This window comes from Trachinotus anak, unplaced genomic scaffold, assembly GCF_046630095.1.
Source record: "Trachinotus anak isolate AG129_WGS33_773 ecotype Australia unplaced genomic scaffold, CSIRO_AGI_Tana_v1 ptg000001l, whole genome shotgun sequence".
Classification (NCBI taxonomy): Eukaryota; Metazoa; Chordata; class Actinopteri; order Carangiformes; family Carangidae; genus Trachinotus; species Trachinotus anak.
In genome coordinates, this window is record NW_027273852.1 from 13,570,181 (window position 1) to 13,587,512 (window position 17,332).

The following is a 17,332-nucleotide window of genomic DNA, read 5'->3' on the forward strand; positions in this document are numbered from 1 at the left end:
AGAGGTTAGTTATATTGTAGATCCTCTGAGTGTGCACACCTTTTTAGCTGTGACTGAAAAGGCCAAAATAAAGTTACATGAACATGAAACATGAAATAATGCAAATCATACAAATCAACTTTCTTACCAAACTCAGTCTCATATGGCTGCCCATTCTCAGGCAGCTGAATGTACTGTTTGGAGAACATGCTGCTGCCGTAGCCCAGGATGTAGCCCTCAAGCTTGGTGTCAGCGTTGGGACGCAAAAACTTCATCACAATGGTGTCTCCTGTTGCACTGATGCGAACTTTCATGTTCTGACGTCGCACTGAGGAGGGATGAGAAGACATGATTGTTACATTTAATGTCCAAATATTTTCTGATAACAGGAGGCTCTTTCCATTGAAGTCCAATGCAAGCATCCGTCCATTCATTAGCTACACTGCTTATCCATATAGGGTCTGGAGCCAATCCAGCTGACATTGGGCAAGGGTGGGGTACACTCTGAACACACTGGTCACCAGCGTGCTATCACAGGGCTGACATATACAGACAAACAACCATCCATACGCTCACAATCCCACCAATAGCCAATTTTGAATCTCCAAATCAGGAAGCTGGAGTGCCCATACAGACAAATGGAGAACATGCAAACTCCACACAGAACGGCCCCCGACCCTCTGTTGCAACCCAGAATCTCACTGTGAGCCAACAGTGCTAACCACTGCACTGGCACGGTGCAAGTATTTAATGATAAAACCAAGCTTTCAGTCATTGAACACTTCATCAGGGCAAATATCTGTCAGAAGTCTCAGAGGATGATGTCAAATCATGATGTCATGATGCAAGTATTCATGGGAAATGTAGTTTAATATTATAGTTCCTAAGTTCCAAGTACTTAGGAAATGCCATAAATCACAAAAAAGATCAGAAAATTAAAAAAAAAACGTATTTTCTCCAGAATGGAAAGCTTGCAAGAAACAGTTCAGAGTTACATAAATGTTTTCTAACAACCTTGGCCTTTCCAGATTCAACACTTATCACATTCTGTTCTCCATTACTTCACACGTACACTCTAGGAGTACATTCAGTTAAAGCGGATTTGCTGCTAGTTTAAGTTTTGCTGAGGTGTAAGTTTTACTGAGAACATATAATGGTGATTTTATTAAGAGGGCACAATGCTAAGAGAAGTACGTAAAAGCATTTTTTATTGGGAGCTTTCTAACCAAGTGAGAACATTATTTTTATATAGAGTACAAACATTAAGGATCTGCCACTCACAAGCATCATAAACTGTGTACAGTGCAGCTTCTATATGAGCTGTAAGTGGGTGCAAGATATGTGTCTGCTCTCAGAAGTGGCTTTTGAAATGGATATCCTGTTACTGTAAATCAGAAACTGTGATTATGTGTTATTAAATCTTGAGATCAGTTAGGCAATGTTGAGCTTGTGTTGTGTTCACAAGAGAGTAGTATGACATAATACATGTGAGCGTGCACACACACACACACACACACACACACACAAAGACCCACAGACGTCACATTACAGGAAACTGCACATTTTCTGCCAGAGGTGACTTCCAGCCCTTATCAGCAGGGTCTAGAGACAGATATCAGATTAGGACATGCATCACAGGGTGGGTTGTAATAAACCAAAGCCAAGAAAGATTACAAATGACCTGTTTATACTGGTCAACACCAGCACAAAAGCCAGACTTGGTCTGAGATCTTAGTCAGAGAAAAAGAAGAGTGGCAAATCTGCATATTTGATTCCACTCTTTACTACTGACTGAAGCTCAGAAAAACTTGATTTGCTTAACATTTTTTATTAAATGAACAACAATAAGAGTCATATCTACAGTAGCCTAAGTACTGGTAAAGCTGAGGATTAAAAAAAAGACTCAGAAAGAAAAATATTTTTGAGACCATTTATATTTCTATTAGTGGTTTTTCATGGCCTTTTATGAGTTTAGTGTCACCATGTCTTTTTTTATATCTTTTGATGTCTCATGTTAATCATTTTGAACTGCCTTGTTGTTGAAAGGGGATAGACATATAAACTTTCCACGATTGTCCTTGGCTAGTGAATATGTGACAGCATGTGAGTGGTGCATGTGTGCACGTGCACCACTGACACTGATCAACAAAATATAAAATGTTACAAAAGGTTCCTGAGTTTCCAGAAAGATGGCTTTGTTGTTTTTGATAGTATTAAGGGATTTTTTTTTATTCAGTAAAAGAAGAGGTAGGTAAATTAGTGAACACAACATCATTTATGGCCAATATCCCAGCTATACTTTTTGCCAAGTGAACAATGTGTATAGTTATGGTTATCGAGATTTAAATAAATTTTCCAGCTTGTTTTTGGAGCGTGTGAGCTTGTTGAGGTCACCGACAGTGGAGGGCTCATGGGAAACACTCTGCAGACAGTGGAAAAGCCTGGTTTGATCTGTGTCCAACACTGTGACAAACGAGGGCAGTTCCATAAAGCATGTTTATCATGGTCAGGCACTTGCATGGTGCTGTATAGGCAGCTTTTACTGTCTGTAAATCACATTAGAAATAATCTGTGTTAGTTAAGATGGATGTATTAGCTGTGTATTGGGGTTCAAAGAAACTTGAATGTATTCAGCCATAAAAGTTGGACTATGAAAAAAATCAGCTGCCAATTTCTCAAGGGCGGAGCACACGGCATATTAAGATTTTGGTGAAGTTCAGACTTAAACACTTCTCTCATTACTCAGGTTCTGCAGCATCTCTGCCAAAGGGGGTTAGGGTTAGGGTTAGTCTTCATTTATCACAACTCTCTATGCCATTTAAGTGATGAACTTCAGTTACTGCCAACTAAACAAACTCAAACATTCTTGCCTGTAATTATAGCTAAACCAAATTGATCCTTTTCATAAATGCATGAAGTCAGTTGGCATGATAGTGAAGCACGCCATAACTTGTGATCAGACAAGCAACTCTAAATCTCTGCAAGCACAATGCATGCAAGAATTTTGTTTATTTTTTTCTCTCATTACTTGCCTCTGCCATGGGGCCTTTGAAACTAGCCAAGAATTGGGTATGCTAACAATTAGCCAGTTTGTAACAGGCATGCATGCATCAGAATACACAAGATGAGTGCAGCTGAGTCAGAAGTGCAACTGACAGTGGGCTGGTGCATGTGTAAAACAATAACTAGCACCAGTGTAGACTTGGATGATAAATGGTGACTGTTAGTGATAGAAAGATATACAGGTTTGTCAAATGAAACCTGTTTTCATTAAACTTTGTTTCTGCTTTTTAGAATCAGGCGCAAACTCAATCAATTCAATTACATTTCCATCTCCCCTATCATTTTTATTCCAAAATGGAAATTTAAAAGGTCTATAGTCTATGGGGGCTTAAACTGCCACCTCTCATAGTCAGCAAGGCTTAAAACAAAGGACTTTCTGCCTGGATTATGACTTGTACTATATTTCTCCACAGCACATGTCCTTGGCTCAGATTAACGCTTCATAGCGTTAAATGAAATAGTGGAACTTTTCATAAGGAATGATGCCAGCAGCTGCCAGATGCCAAAACAGACACCGAGAGTGAAAGAGGGGGAAGCCCTGGATTTGAAAAATACCCTCATGCTTTTCCAGCTATGTGTTTCCTATCAAAACTGCATTTGTTTTGATTCTCTCATCAATATTTCCGATAAAACATGAGTGAGACTGGCTCTGAGGGAGAGGGGCTCAGAGTGTATGTAACATTAGGAAACTTTTGGCAGCATGTTTTAAACTCCAGTACAAGCAAACACTGACTCAGTCCCACAACAGCTCATCCAAGGCCCGGCCATTTGGCCCTCACACCACTTAGGGACTGTTAAGACTTATCAGTATTTCCAGGGTAAAATGAATAAAGCTTTAGGAACAGAGCCAGTCACAGTCCTGGTAATCAATCAACTATGGTACAAAGGAAAATGACTGACATTTTGCTAGTTAGAAAAAAATGGATAAGTCATGTTGCGTGTGTTTGTTTGGATGAAATGTGAATGGCAAAACTATTAGAATTTAGATTTTTCATGAGAGCAGCTCTGCTGGTGACTCTGTCAAACACATGAGATCACTGAAGATTTACAACCTCACCAAAACACATACAACTGTGTATAATTAAATCCACAATCTTACGCTTAAGAGCCATGGATGGATGACTGAACAGGTCTATGAGGCAGAACAGAGCTTCTGTTTCTTGTTGGAAAGTCAATGCAAAGACTTTCAAGAGATGCTAAACAACTACAAACAGACATATGAAGGAAAGCGGGAGACAGCAAATCGTGCACCAAGAGAAAGAGACGTCTAAGAGACGTACAATTACACGCAAAGTTACCACAAAGACATGCAAAATGACAAAAAATAACACAAAAAGATGTAAATCAACACAGGGATGCAAAATGAGGAATCAGGGATGCAAAACAGGGACTAAGAGATGCAAAACATCCACAAACAGACTTTACACAACCACACTAAGACTTGCATGACTACCAAGTGACACGCTTTTGTCCCACAAATCTATCCATGTTACCAACCAATGTATCATAGGGAAATATTTAGAGCCGCAGAAAAAAAATGCTACTAGGCAACATAAATCTGTTTTAATAAAGTTCATCTGTATGTCACCGAGAGTTCGTGATTTCGGAGACAGCTTCACAAAAACATTACCACTCACAATGGGGGTGAGCATTTTTTATACAATATACTGTAATTTTGCAGTGAAGACTAATCCCTTCATGACATAAACAGTCTACCCCCTCGTGCAGACAACATAAGTGATTCATCCACAATTACTGTACAAGACAATCCATCACAGTTCTGGCAGTCAGCCAATAAACACATCAGATTATGCAATAAACAAATGCCACACCGTTCAATAAACATTTCACCACTGCATTCATTTTGCTTTGGACAAATAGCCAGACGATGTAATCCTGCTGGCCTGAAAAAGAGAAACACCCTGAAACTGGAAATTCAATCTTGGCTCAGCGGAGCAGCTATCTTGAATCATCAGCAGTGATGGATGATCCCCTGGAGGAGGGACTAGGTTAATGCGGTTGTCAGATAACACGCTCTCTTCACTTTCAACTGCAGTGTGATATGATATTTTTACGTACGTTTGGTGTTTCAAAATAAATATTCCAACGTGCATCTGTACAGTATGTGTATTTCTGGCATCAAGACTGATTTACTGTCTGACATTATCAAACCACAGACTTCCACCATCAGCAGCCCTCTAGTGCTCCACCGTCTCTCTCCTCTCTTCAGATTCAGATGTGGAAGAGAACTGCAGTAGAGTAAACACTTTGAAAATAAATTCACTGAGATCATCTTAAGACTTTTCCGACGAGGCTGATGTGTAAACTAATGAACTATAAATATCCAAAGCAAAACCTCAAAAAAAAGAAAAAAAAACTTGGCCCCGGATTACAAGACTTGTTTTGTTTTCACAATATGCAATGGAAAAGAACTTTTCCACTCTTTGTTGAAATTAAATCTGGTAGTTTTGGTGGATGGAAGTGACACAAAGTTACGGAGCCATGACAGTTTGTTTTGAGCAGTTGAACATCACAGCTGAGCTGTACAGACTGTAAATCCCTCTGACCAAACAAGGGTAGAAACTCTTTATATTGGTGCAAACCGCATGTATCACACAAACTTACACATCGATAGAGTCAATTTAATTCACCGTAATGACACGCTTCCTACCACACCCGCATACACACATAATATCATGCCTTTGCGTGCACGGTGCCCTGAGTCTCAGAGTGATTTTACGTGACTCTGGCAAACAGTATTTCAGCCTCTCAGGTTTCTGTCCTGGAAGAGGGGAGATGGAGAGGATAACTTGGCTTCCTACACAGCACAGACAGACAGATATTTTATGGCATTTGGCAATACAGTCACCTTGATTTAAGGCAATGAAGTGTGAAAATTTCTCTGAGTCTCATGCCAGCCTCAGCAACAAGGGTTTGAAATAAGTTAGCTGGTGAGCAAACGACTGAACTAACCTATACTAGCTCTAATAGGAATAACCTGAGCCTGCAGGCTGGGGTAACACAGCCCTCTGAATATCTACTGTAATTCACCTTGAGCCTCTTTGATCCTGTCCTTCTCTGGAACAATCACATCTTTTGGGCTCACAAGAGGCCTCACCTTGTGGCTCAAGCAGGAAAGAGCCGTGCCTGGGATTGTACTCCCACATTCCCCCCCCCCTGCCTTGGCTGCTTCCATGCAGGTCTCTCTGGTCTCACACTATATATCCCCCCTGACAGATTTGAGGGAGCAACAGCTGTTTTCCCTTCCCCTGTGGCATTGCTCCATCCCATCCTTTGCCTCCTTCACTCAATCTCTGCCGTCCTATATGTGTCAGCAGCCATCTTTCCATCTACCTGATCCTATTTCTACTTCCTAAAGTGCTTTAAATTCATCTGTCTTCTCCTCTAATCCCCTTTACGCTCCTCTTTCCTTCCATATTTCCCTCTCATTAATGTGTACATGACATGAGGCCATGTTCTTTCTTGCTCAGGTGTAGTTTCCACACCATATATTATTCTGAGGAGATTAAATTTATTCAGATATACATTGTCTCGCATACATTTCCTTGGTTTAAATGCTGAAGTACAGATTATCTAACATTGCACAGACCTGTCAACTCTGACACCAGTGTATTATGCCATTATATCTATGACGCAATAAAGCAAACACACTTTTTGCATAACATGTTTCATTCTAAAACCATGTGCTTGATCCAAGAGGAACAGAGATACAGACATTTAATTCTCCACCCAGAACAAAAACACAGACAGCCCCTTTCATCTAAGTCCCAAAGCTGCACACTGAGATTTGTCTGCAAGCCAAGTTTAGCCAGCAAGCTACACACAGCCCTTTCCAATGTGCTTACCTCTCTATACTGACTCCAGTCTCTTGACCTCAAATCACTTTTACTACCATCACAGTCTTCAAAGGACCTAAGTTTAACTTGCAAAATAAAGCATAGCTACAAAGCACAGACACAGAGATGGAAAGCAGAACTCAGTGTGTATGCATGAGTGAGTGTCTGTGTGTGTGTGTGTGTGTGTGTGTGTGTGTGTGTGTGTGTGTGTGTGTACTGACATAGCAGTGGGATAATGAGATATATGGAAAACGTTTGTGGAAAATTTGTTGAGTCTTAAGTTTAGTCTTATTGTTTCCTTTATGGTGTGTTGGAAAAGAAAACACTGCATGGGGGGTAAGAAGCTCTGACTTGGGTTATCTTCATACTATTGATGAAAACTTTTTTTATATCATGCAAAGGGGATGTGATGACCTCTGTTGATACTTGGAAACATTTTGGACATATGTTGTTTGCACTGGCCAAAAATGACATGTTTACTGCACTGCACTGTGTTTAATTTCAAAAACTCCATTAATGAGAGCTGCAATATGTTTGAAATAAAATATAAACAGTAAAAATCTCTAGCCTGAAGCAATGGATGAAAATAATTAGCCAACTTAAAAACTCATCTGATTGCTTGGTGGGCACAGTTCCTGGAAATCCATCCCATAATGTTGTCTACAAGCCTAACCCCCTGACCCCCAAGCTGGAGACAAAAACATGTGAGCAGTTTCTGACCTATTTTACTGTGTCTGTCTGATCTCCTCGTTACAGGGAAATGTGGCTAAACCACAGAGATTGTAAAAACAGTGCTCACAGTTTCTAATCAAGGCAGAGTGAAAGCCTGACAGGTGGCTCACGGGAGCAAAGCTGAGTCAGTATCAAAACAGCTCTTGCACATAGCTCTGCTCCCCTTGAGCTCCTCGTGGAAAGCATGGGCAGAGCTACATTAAAGCCAAATGTGGTAACTGGGGTTGCATCTAGTAATAGTGGAAGGTTAGCAGATATCAATATAAAAGGAGGAGCAAAGGTGCCAGGAAGACCACTCAGCTGTAAACCTGTTGCCTTTACTTATCTGTATATTTTATCCAGTTTTGTTCATCTTGTGCATCTGGGGATTTTTGCAAATCAGAAACTGCTTAGAACATTTTCACTTTTGCAAGCAAGGCACTTGCAAAGTTTTTTATGATGTTGGAATAAAGATTTATTAAATGGCATTCATCACTTAATATACTGCGGTAAATGCTTGTCTTTGTATGGTTACAAAGCCTTTACGGTTGTCATTTGTCCTTGAAACAAATATCTATCTTACTATGACATATTGTCTATCCAAGTGTATCCCAGCATGAATTTGGCAGAAGGAAGAGAAAGACCATGGAAAAGCAATCAGTGCATCACAGAGCTAACACAGAGCAACAATCACTTCCACTTGCACAGATCTTAAGACTGTAAGAGGACATCCACAGGCAGACAAGATCATATTAACCAAGTATTGGTCCACACAACAAATGCATCACCTCACATGCGATCAATAATTTTCCTGCTGTGGATATTTCAGTACAAGACAGTAACATGAATGCAAGTATCACCTACCTCTGATCCTGCGGGGAGTCGAGGGACCACACAGAACTATCCCAGTGATGAAGACCATGAGGAGAAGGACCAGAAAGCTGTGCGAGTGGTGCTGCATCCTCGTCGTCATCATCTCTGCTGTGACTGGCTCTGAGTCTCAGGTGCAACAAGCCGGTGTGATCTGATCTCACAACAACAGAGACACAGAAAGACCAAGTGGTCACTTGCTGATTGAATAAATCTTTGTTAACAGGTTGAGTGTACTGTGTGCTGCAGCTGCAGGAGTCAGACTGGATGTTTGTGGAGTGGCTGGACTACTTCTCTGAGTTGTTGGCTCTCAGGACTAGTGCAGCTCACTGGACTGGACTTCTGGATGCAGCAAGCTGCTCTTGCAACATCTATACCTCTATAACAGAGGGAGGGGACAGACAGAGTCAGACACACCCACTCTCCTTTCCCTCCCCCATCTCTCTTTTTCTTTCACTCTCCATCTCATACTCTCTTTCTCTGGAAAAGGAGTGAAAGCTTTCTCCAAGATTCCCGCCCTCCTCAACCTTTTTTGTTCTCTGTTTTTTCTCTGCTAAGTCTGGTGTGTCCCCACCAATCCTGCTTTCCATCTGCAGAGGCCCTCTGACACTTTTATTTGTTCCTTCGCTCTTTCAAAATGGATATGTTTACATGCATTTCAACATCCTGGGTTTGATCATAATCAGGATATGGTGTTTACATGGACCTTGAGAAATATGGTTATTTATACCCATGTATACATGGTTCTAAGAGTATCCAGGTTTCCAATCATCTATGCATCAACCAGAAAAAACATCAATTGGATGACTCTGCCAAACCTGGATTAGGATCATCGCCAATCCTTTTTTCTGCCCAGTGCCAATGTTTTTACAGTTTCTACTGTTTCTACATTATGTAGAATGGCTAATGACAATGTGAGAAATAACAAAATTAATTCTGGTTGTCTGCATGAAAGCCAGTCACTCTGACTCATTACATACAGGTAGTGCCACTACTTCCGGTGCCAGCACTGAATGTTAACAATGGACACAGATCATGAGGAGCAAAACTGTTCAATAAGGACCTAAGCCCTAGGACCCTGGGCCGCTGCATGCAGGTGGGTCTTTGACTCCTTCACATCTCAACCACTTTGTCTTTTCTGAACTGCCTGAGTTACTTAAACAGTTGACTTCAACAGCTGGTTTCTGGATGCATAAAGTGTGCATTGTAAGATGTATAATTAAGTAAAATAGAATTAAAATAAATATTGGATCATAAAACACAGCCAAGGCAGCCGTAAGTGAAAATCTAATATTGGTAACACATGCAGGCCAGCACAGAAATGACAAAGTCTGTTTGATGTTGAAGAGTCAAAGACACGTACAGATGCACAAATGATTAGAAACCTGATAATGCAATAATCAACAAGATGTATCAATAACCAGCTTTCTTATGTTCTACATCATATCCTGAACATGATTAAAAACAAGTTAAGATGTAACAAGGACTAGTTTTCCATGCAATGTCACTAATTAACAGGTGATGTTGGTGACAAGGCACAGAGCAAAAGTTGAATCAGTAAAGTTACATTAAAAATGTCCAGTAAAGTATTATAAGATTATAAAAATAAGAGTCATAAAAGGCTCTACTGAAAACTTCATATTTTATCTCAGGCATGTTTTGCATGTGGAGCCTGCATCATCTCCTAACTCCCAACCTCAACCTCAATCCTAACCTCAACCCCAAAACCAAGTCTAACCCCTGAAATTAACTGTCACATTCAGGAGTATCACACAACACACAATAGCTGCAGGTCTCCATAGCATGAGTGGGCTCCCAGATTTAAGTCACCACAGCTTGAAATAAAAAAAAATAAAAACAGACACACACTTCAGTCAAGATAAGTTGAAGAATAATTGAGCTAGTCATATAAGCTGTGTGTATTTAAAAACCAACCATTACATTCAATAGAAACGATGTATCTCATCTTCCTATCCATAAATACATTTTCTGTCAATGGCAGAAAACACATTAACATCACGAGCACCACAGACCAGCTCATTAAAACGTGCCACTTGCAGCCATCTGTTGCACACGCAGACAAGACTTTCTGGTGCATCACAAACACATGATGACAGTGTTACATCAACAGCTTTCTTTGAAGTCAAACTCACAGTGTATCATTGTTTACAGCCAGTGAGTTCAGTTTTTACGTCTGTTTGTGTGGTTCTTGGAACCAATCCTGGTCAGCCAAGACACTCTGCCAGAATTGGGCCTCAAGGACAAGAATTGTGTGTGTTTGCGCAAGGCTCACACATGTGTGATTGCACGTGAATGCTAGTGTGTGTAGTCAAACACATCCACCTTCCAATGCAGCTGATTATATCCCACATGTCATCCAACGAGACAGGAAATGATGTTGTCCACCAGAGGAGGTGTGTCTCCCCAGGAAGTCCCCAAACAGATTTTGCAGTGGAACCCCAGCCTTCATCACGCCAGAACCCATTAAACACAGATGAATCATAGACTGCACACACTGAATATGATAAAAGAGCTTGGGGTATAACCACTTTGACTTCTCCTGTTTTGCTGATAGGATTTATTTCTCTATGAAATCCCAATAACACTGTGTGGGGAAACATGGCAGATAAAGACAACCACATCACTACCTTGTTTTTTCCATTGGTGGAAGAAGCACTCAAAGTATCAATAAACTGATATGAAAATACTCCATTGCAAGCAAAATATCTGCATTCAAAATGCTATGAAAGTAAAAGTGCAAAAGGTGGTAATCACCAAAATGTGCTTAAACCTGCAGTAACTGTTTTTTTTCCCCGGTCATGTGGGAAAGCTAGGAACACAGCATTAACATATCAACACTTAAAGTCAATATGTCAAACAGCAAACAGTTGTGTATTTATATATCCAGTAGTGTAGAAGTTACTAATGTGAAGTAATATTAGGATTTATTTGGAGTCATGGAGTCATGTTTAAAGGCCACTTGGTGAAAGCAAGTCCATTAATCACTGTCTCTTACTGTCTGTTTATCATGACCTAAGGGGAATACTTGGTTCTTTAGCTGCCAGATGCTCCTCTGTGTTCATCAACTAGATGCAAATTGTGTCTGTCTATTGTTTTGTGGTAAGATAGTGCTTTCACACTGCCACACTGTCATTGTCATTTGATGCAGTATTCATGTAAAGTATCAGTTCTAGCCACTTTAAAGAATCACAAGTAAAAGAACTGGTTCTACATTAAAATGGCTCATGTGACTGATATATTGTTAAATACTATGTTATTAATTTGTTAAAACTGCCCTATCAGTGTGTACTACTGCAGTCGCATGAGATGGAGCCAGTTAATAGACAGTTGGTTAGTTTAGTTCATGGGTTAGGGTTAGTTGTTGAGTGATAATTAAAGGGTCAGGAAAAAAGAAAGAAACAAATCCTGATACATAAATTTGTAATTCACATATAGTCACACTTTTCTCTTTTTTTTTGACAATGTTCTCTTTTCTCTTCTTTGGGCCTCACACAGTTATTGATATGTTATCATACACAGGGGTCATTCAATATGCTTAACAGAAATAAAATAAAAACATAAAAAATAGATAATTCAATGTGCAAAAAATTACACATAAAAAGCATAATAAACAGTGCACAGTATAAACAGTATAAAACAGATTAGAACAGACTAGTACTTGAGTAAATGTACTTAGTTACTTTCAACCACTTTTTTTTTTATCATCCACAAAATTACGCATTTGTATTTCACCTTTAATCTTCTCCCCTCACCTTGTCATCCCTGCTGTCACTGCCACCACCCCCCCCCCTACCATCTTTGCTCTTTCATCTCTCCTTGTGGAATGGAGCCTGGTTTGTATCAACAGTAGAATCGACTTGTAGACATAATTGGCCTCCAGCTCTCTGACTGACCCAGTTTGTGTTACCAGGTGTGACACCCTGAAGGCCTTTTAATGATGTCTACGTGTGTGTGTGTGTGTGTGTGTGTGTGTGTGTGTGTCTGCCAGTCTTTCTATGAGGTTAAATTTAATTTCTTTTGGTGTCTTGTTGTGGCAGGAAGTAACATTTTCAGCAGCCAAAGTCAATTTGAAATCCCCTCAAATGAACAGGATTTTATTGCCATTTGTCAATTTCAGAATCCAAAATTAATTATTAACAGATTTAGAAAGACTTTTCTCTGATGCTTGTGTATTTCCATCTTTTAGCTTTCTGCCTCTTGGCCCTTCTTGTATAGTCAGATGATCCATCACTTAGTCTGAATATTGTGATAGTCTGTTTTAGTTTATTAAAGAAAAGATTGAATCTCCAAACACCGTCAGACAGATGCCTGACAAAGGGCCATGAGGGAAACGTTGTGTCCCTCATAAAATCAGGGGTGACAGAGAACAGGAATTCAACCATTTCTTTCACATGGTTTCATTTTCCTATGCACCTGTCCACCACGTCCTATAGCTGAGACAGAAAATGGAGCTGAAACCACAAAATGTAGGCGCTACTGTCATCAAGGTGTGGCCCTTCCAAGCCACCATACACCGCAAAGGTCAAACCAAAATGAGACAATGGCCAATGGAGGATTTTTCACTTTGCATCACCAGCTGTGCCCGTCCTTACTATTATGTTGCGTAGCACCTCGCAGCCGTTGCCTAGCAACCTTGACAACGTGTCACTTTTTTTTTACAAAAAAATGAGGTTTTAAGGCTCTTGGTTTTAACAATTGTACCATTAACTCTTTAACAAATGACACAGCAGTTTCTCTTTTACAAACTACGCATTGAATGACCCCATTCAAACCCCAAAAGAGCAACACAAGCACAAATTCTTAGTGCAAAACCAAAATATTCATATATTTGAAGACTCGCACAAAATATCCCAAATCCCACACTCCAAAAGTCAACAAAAGAAAAAAAAAATGCAAATACAAATGTGAATGTAAACAAAGTTCAGTTCAGGTCAGTAAGGCAGTCTGTCCAGTCCAGTCAGCTTGTGAATCCAGTCCGGGTTAACTTCTGGGTTGTGGGTCAGTTACCGGCTTTCACTGACAGTCAGTGGAGGATAAATAAACTATTTACAAGGGATTTAAATGACCTCACTGTATGTTTTACTGCACAAATGATCATGTTGCTCCGTGTCATTCTCTCCTGCTCTCCTCAAAAAAGTGAATGACATAAACAGAGGAGAACCAGGAACGAATTGGTGAGTTCATTGTGAAACTAAATCGAGACTCCAGTGGAATCAAGACGGACTCGAGTCCAAGTCCAGGACTTGACTACTAGGACACTGGTAGCAAGGCAGACTAATATCCCCTGCACAGATTGTATAGGGGACTTAGGCAGTAAACAACATATAAATCACATCCATATCTAGTGAGATCGTTTCCTAACCAGCCAAAAAAACCTCTGTTACAAGAATAATTTGAAAGATGCTATATTCATACAAAAATCACATTACACCATGTCTTAAAAACTTTTTTGATCTAAGATACATGACTGTTTTCTTTTTGAGTGCAGGTGAGCTTTTTAAGTTTCCTTGAGGTTTATACTAATATTGATATTTGGGATACAGTCTGACATAATCTGACACTAACATGATGAGGAATGTCCTCAAATAGTATATTATGATAATTACGATAATAAATTTGGTTCTAAGGAGATAAGTGTGCAAATTTTCTTTAACATAAACATATGACTTAAGCAATCTTAATGCAGACCCCTAAGATTTTTCTTCTTTTAACTTTTTTCACAGACCAACATATAGACCCAACCCAATATATCTGCAATAACCTGAGATCGACCCATATATCAGCCTGGCTAATTTATTGGTCTTGTACTACTTCTCACCAGATTGCAGCCTTGCTATGCTCTTCTACTGGTAGGGAAGAATATTGTGTATTTACACCCAACTTTGAATGTAAAATGTTGTTATTTTTATATACTGATTTAACTACTAAAATACTTCAGTTCTTGTCAACAATTTGTTTTATAAAATGATTTATAATGCCACAAGGAATCAAAGGCTCTCTTTCACTGTCATTAATTAACGCATCATCCTCCTCACACTCTGCTAGCTTTTATTCTCTTTCTGCAACCATATTGCTTTTACAGCTCTTCTTTCTTCCCTCGGGGTTTGTGACGGATGCAGAGGATAGAGGAGAATGGGTCAGGCATGCTGTCCTCATTCTGCTTTTGTCATCACAGATTTGTCATTCCTTTTCTTCATTTTATTACTTTTCAACACATCATCAGCCCCACCTGCCAACATGCGCCACGCGTCCCAGAAAACTGTGTCAGGGATGGGTACCAAGAACACACTCACATATTAGTCTATGAGTACATCAGTTTCCATGAGATCAATGATGCTGATAGAAACAGTAGGATTCTCTCCCTCTCATCCACAGGCTAATTGCCACAACACTCTCTGAAGAGGAATCACCTTCACTAGGTGGAAAAACACTCAGTGTAAGCCTTGCACAAAATCCCTCCCAATATAAAACTGACATGTTGAAATTTAAAATTTTTTTTTTTTTTTTTTTTTGCATCCTCCTCAATTTCTTCCTTCCAGTGGGTGCAGGTGATTGGAAAACGTTTGCAGCCGTGGCCAAGAGCAGAAGGTCCTTCACAGCTCAGTTGAGTGTGCAAGTTTCCTCACTTGGACTGGTTGTGATTTTGAGTATGGAAAAAGACAATAATTTAGATTTTTTCCACTTACTTTTTCCGATCCGCTGATGCCATGAATGGAGTGGCTTATTGAGTTACAGTGTTCCATACCAGGTCAGAGCAGTTCGAGCCTGAAAATGTTGCAGACATTAAAAGACACATATTCATACATCTAGTCTACTTCATGCCACACCATGGAAATCAGACTTTCCTGTCATCACTATTTCACCACATTCCTATATTATAACCTCTATACCGATACATTTATTGTACAAATACCTCCGACTTCTGACTGTGCTCCATTTTTGTAATTTTATTATGTGCCTGTCAGGATGTGTGGTAGTTTGGTTTTCCTGCCAGATAAACGGGCCCCTCTCTGCATTCTGTAGCAAAATGGAAAATATGATGTATGGAATATTCTTCCAAAGATTCACACAGTTTTTTAGAGGTGAAAGCCTCACTTACACATACAGTATGTGCACACACACACACACTTTCTTTATGTGCAGATAACAGCAGTCTATCAGATCACTCTGTCATGTTGCTGAAAATAATATTAAGTCATATATATGAGATCGCAGCAATACCTGGATCCACCCTGAGCATGACTTCATTGCTGATTACTGTAACAGTTGTGGCTGTCGCTCAACAACTACACAATGGTAAAACCTCACACACTCCCACATACACACTCACAAGAAAGCCAGGTGAACAACATATGTGCGTCTTCCCACATCTGCTGAGGATTTTTGAAAAGTCAAAAACCTACATAACAGGCAATACTTGATCAGTATGTTCAAAATGTTTGCATCACCACAGTCTAGGACCAGTATCCTTTGTGAAAATGAAACCCACAACCACAATATGATGACGTTTGATGGACAGGCTAGTGTTATTGCCAACTGCTATGTGGCAATCAGTAAATCTTTTTTTCTGGAAAGCCACGGGGGACAACAGTGACGATGAAGCAGAAGGATTTAGAGGACAGAGAAAAAAGACAAATATAATTCATCCACTCTAAATTTGTCTCAGAGAGCAGAAAAGAGCGACCAAAAGCTCAATGTGGTTCTCATTTTGTGTGCCTTTGTTTGTGTGTATATGTGCGCACACTCACATGTGAGTGCGCCTGTCAGGATGGATCCTCCATCTGAAAGATAAATAACCACATTACATGGGAGGATCAGGCCTGCAGCTTAGAGCTGACAGCAGATAGAATACTAGACAAATCCACAGACATAAAGTAAGAATCTGGCTCTGATCCGGCAACACAAAAACACATGCTGGCATCATAAATGTCCCACTTTTTACACACTGTCTTCTCCGCTACTGCAATGTTATTTCACTCCTAATTGTTTTAAGAGTCCTGCAATACAAATGTGCTGTAGACACAGACTGACCACCCTTTGTAAACCTGTAAAATGAATCTGCATGAAAAATTCAAGTCTGTACATGTGTAGAAAAGATTTGTACTTAATAAATAAAAAATAGAGACTAAATTAAATCTGTGATCAAGAGCAGAAAACTACAAGTAAACTCAGCACTCAAGGTCCCCACACTGTGTGTAAGACGCTAAAGTTACAAGTGCAAAATTTGACCCTGTTTTAACACCTGAATTGGATTGAATTTGATTGGACCACGAAGCAGAGTCCAGTCAAAGAGCAGCTGGTTCCTTTACTTTCATCTCCACCACGGTCCTGAAACGTGATTATCAAGATGGCCGACGGTGCAGCCACTTCCACGGCCCAGTTGGGTTTGATTATGTTTGATGATATTGTTAAAACACTTAATGCACTCTGTATGTATGAAATGCCACCTGGATCACAGACACCCCCCCCCCCCCCCCCCGTGTAGCATTCAACCACAAGAGAATTATCACCCAACTCCACAGCTCCCCTCAGTTCTTACTGAGCATTAAAGCGTGATTCAGTTCACTATTTTGGTTTTTCAGCCAGCAACCTCTCTGCACTCAACAGAGTCATTTCAGATTTTGCAGGCATCTGTTTAGGGCAGAAAGCTCTTCTGTTCACAACCTGAGCAGCACCAGCACACACGCAGCAACACAGCCAGATATTTTTCTCAGGAGTTAGTCGATACCAAAAACAGAACTAAAAGCAGAGTGGATAATGGATTTAACTGACTAGACTTCAAATGAGCATTGGATGTGAAAATAGGCAACTGTTTGATTTCACCATATCAG

At 40.0% G+C, this 17,332-nt stretch overlaps 1 protein-coding gene across 9 annotated transcripts in view; it reads right to left on the bottom strand.

The window, feature by feature from the left end:
• Positions 1 to 8,853, bottom strand: part of LOC139621690 (target of Nesh-SH3) — a 31,176-nt gene extending 22,323 nt beyond the window's left edge. For 8 of the 9 annotated variants that reach the window (XM_071478503.1, XM_071478524.1, XM_071478496.1 and 5 more), the window contains exons 1-2: positions 8,475 to 8,821; positions 128 to 307 (exon numbers count right to left, since the gene is read on the bottom strand). In XM_071478503.1, the coding sequence (XP_071334604.1) occupies positions 128 to 307; positions 8,475 to 8,586 (292 nt within the window). In that variant the 5' untranslated portion in view covers positions 8,587 to 8,821. Of the gene's footprint in view, positions 1 to 127; positions 308 to 8,474 lie in introns of all 9 variants that reach the window. The other variant, XM_071478488.1, reaches the window with a different exon arrangement.
• Positions 8,854 to 17,332: the final 8,479 nt, after the last annotated feature.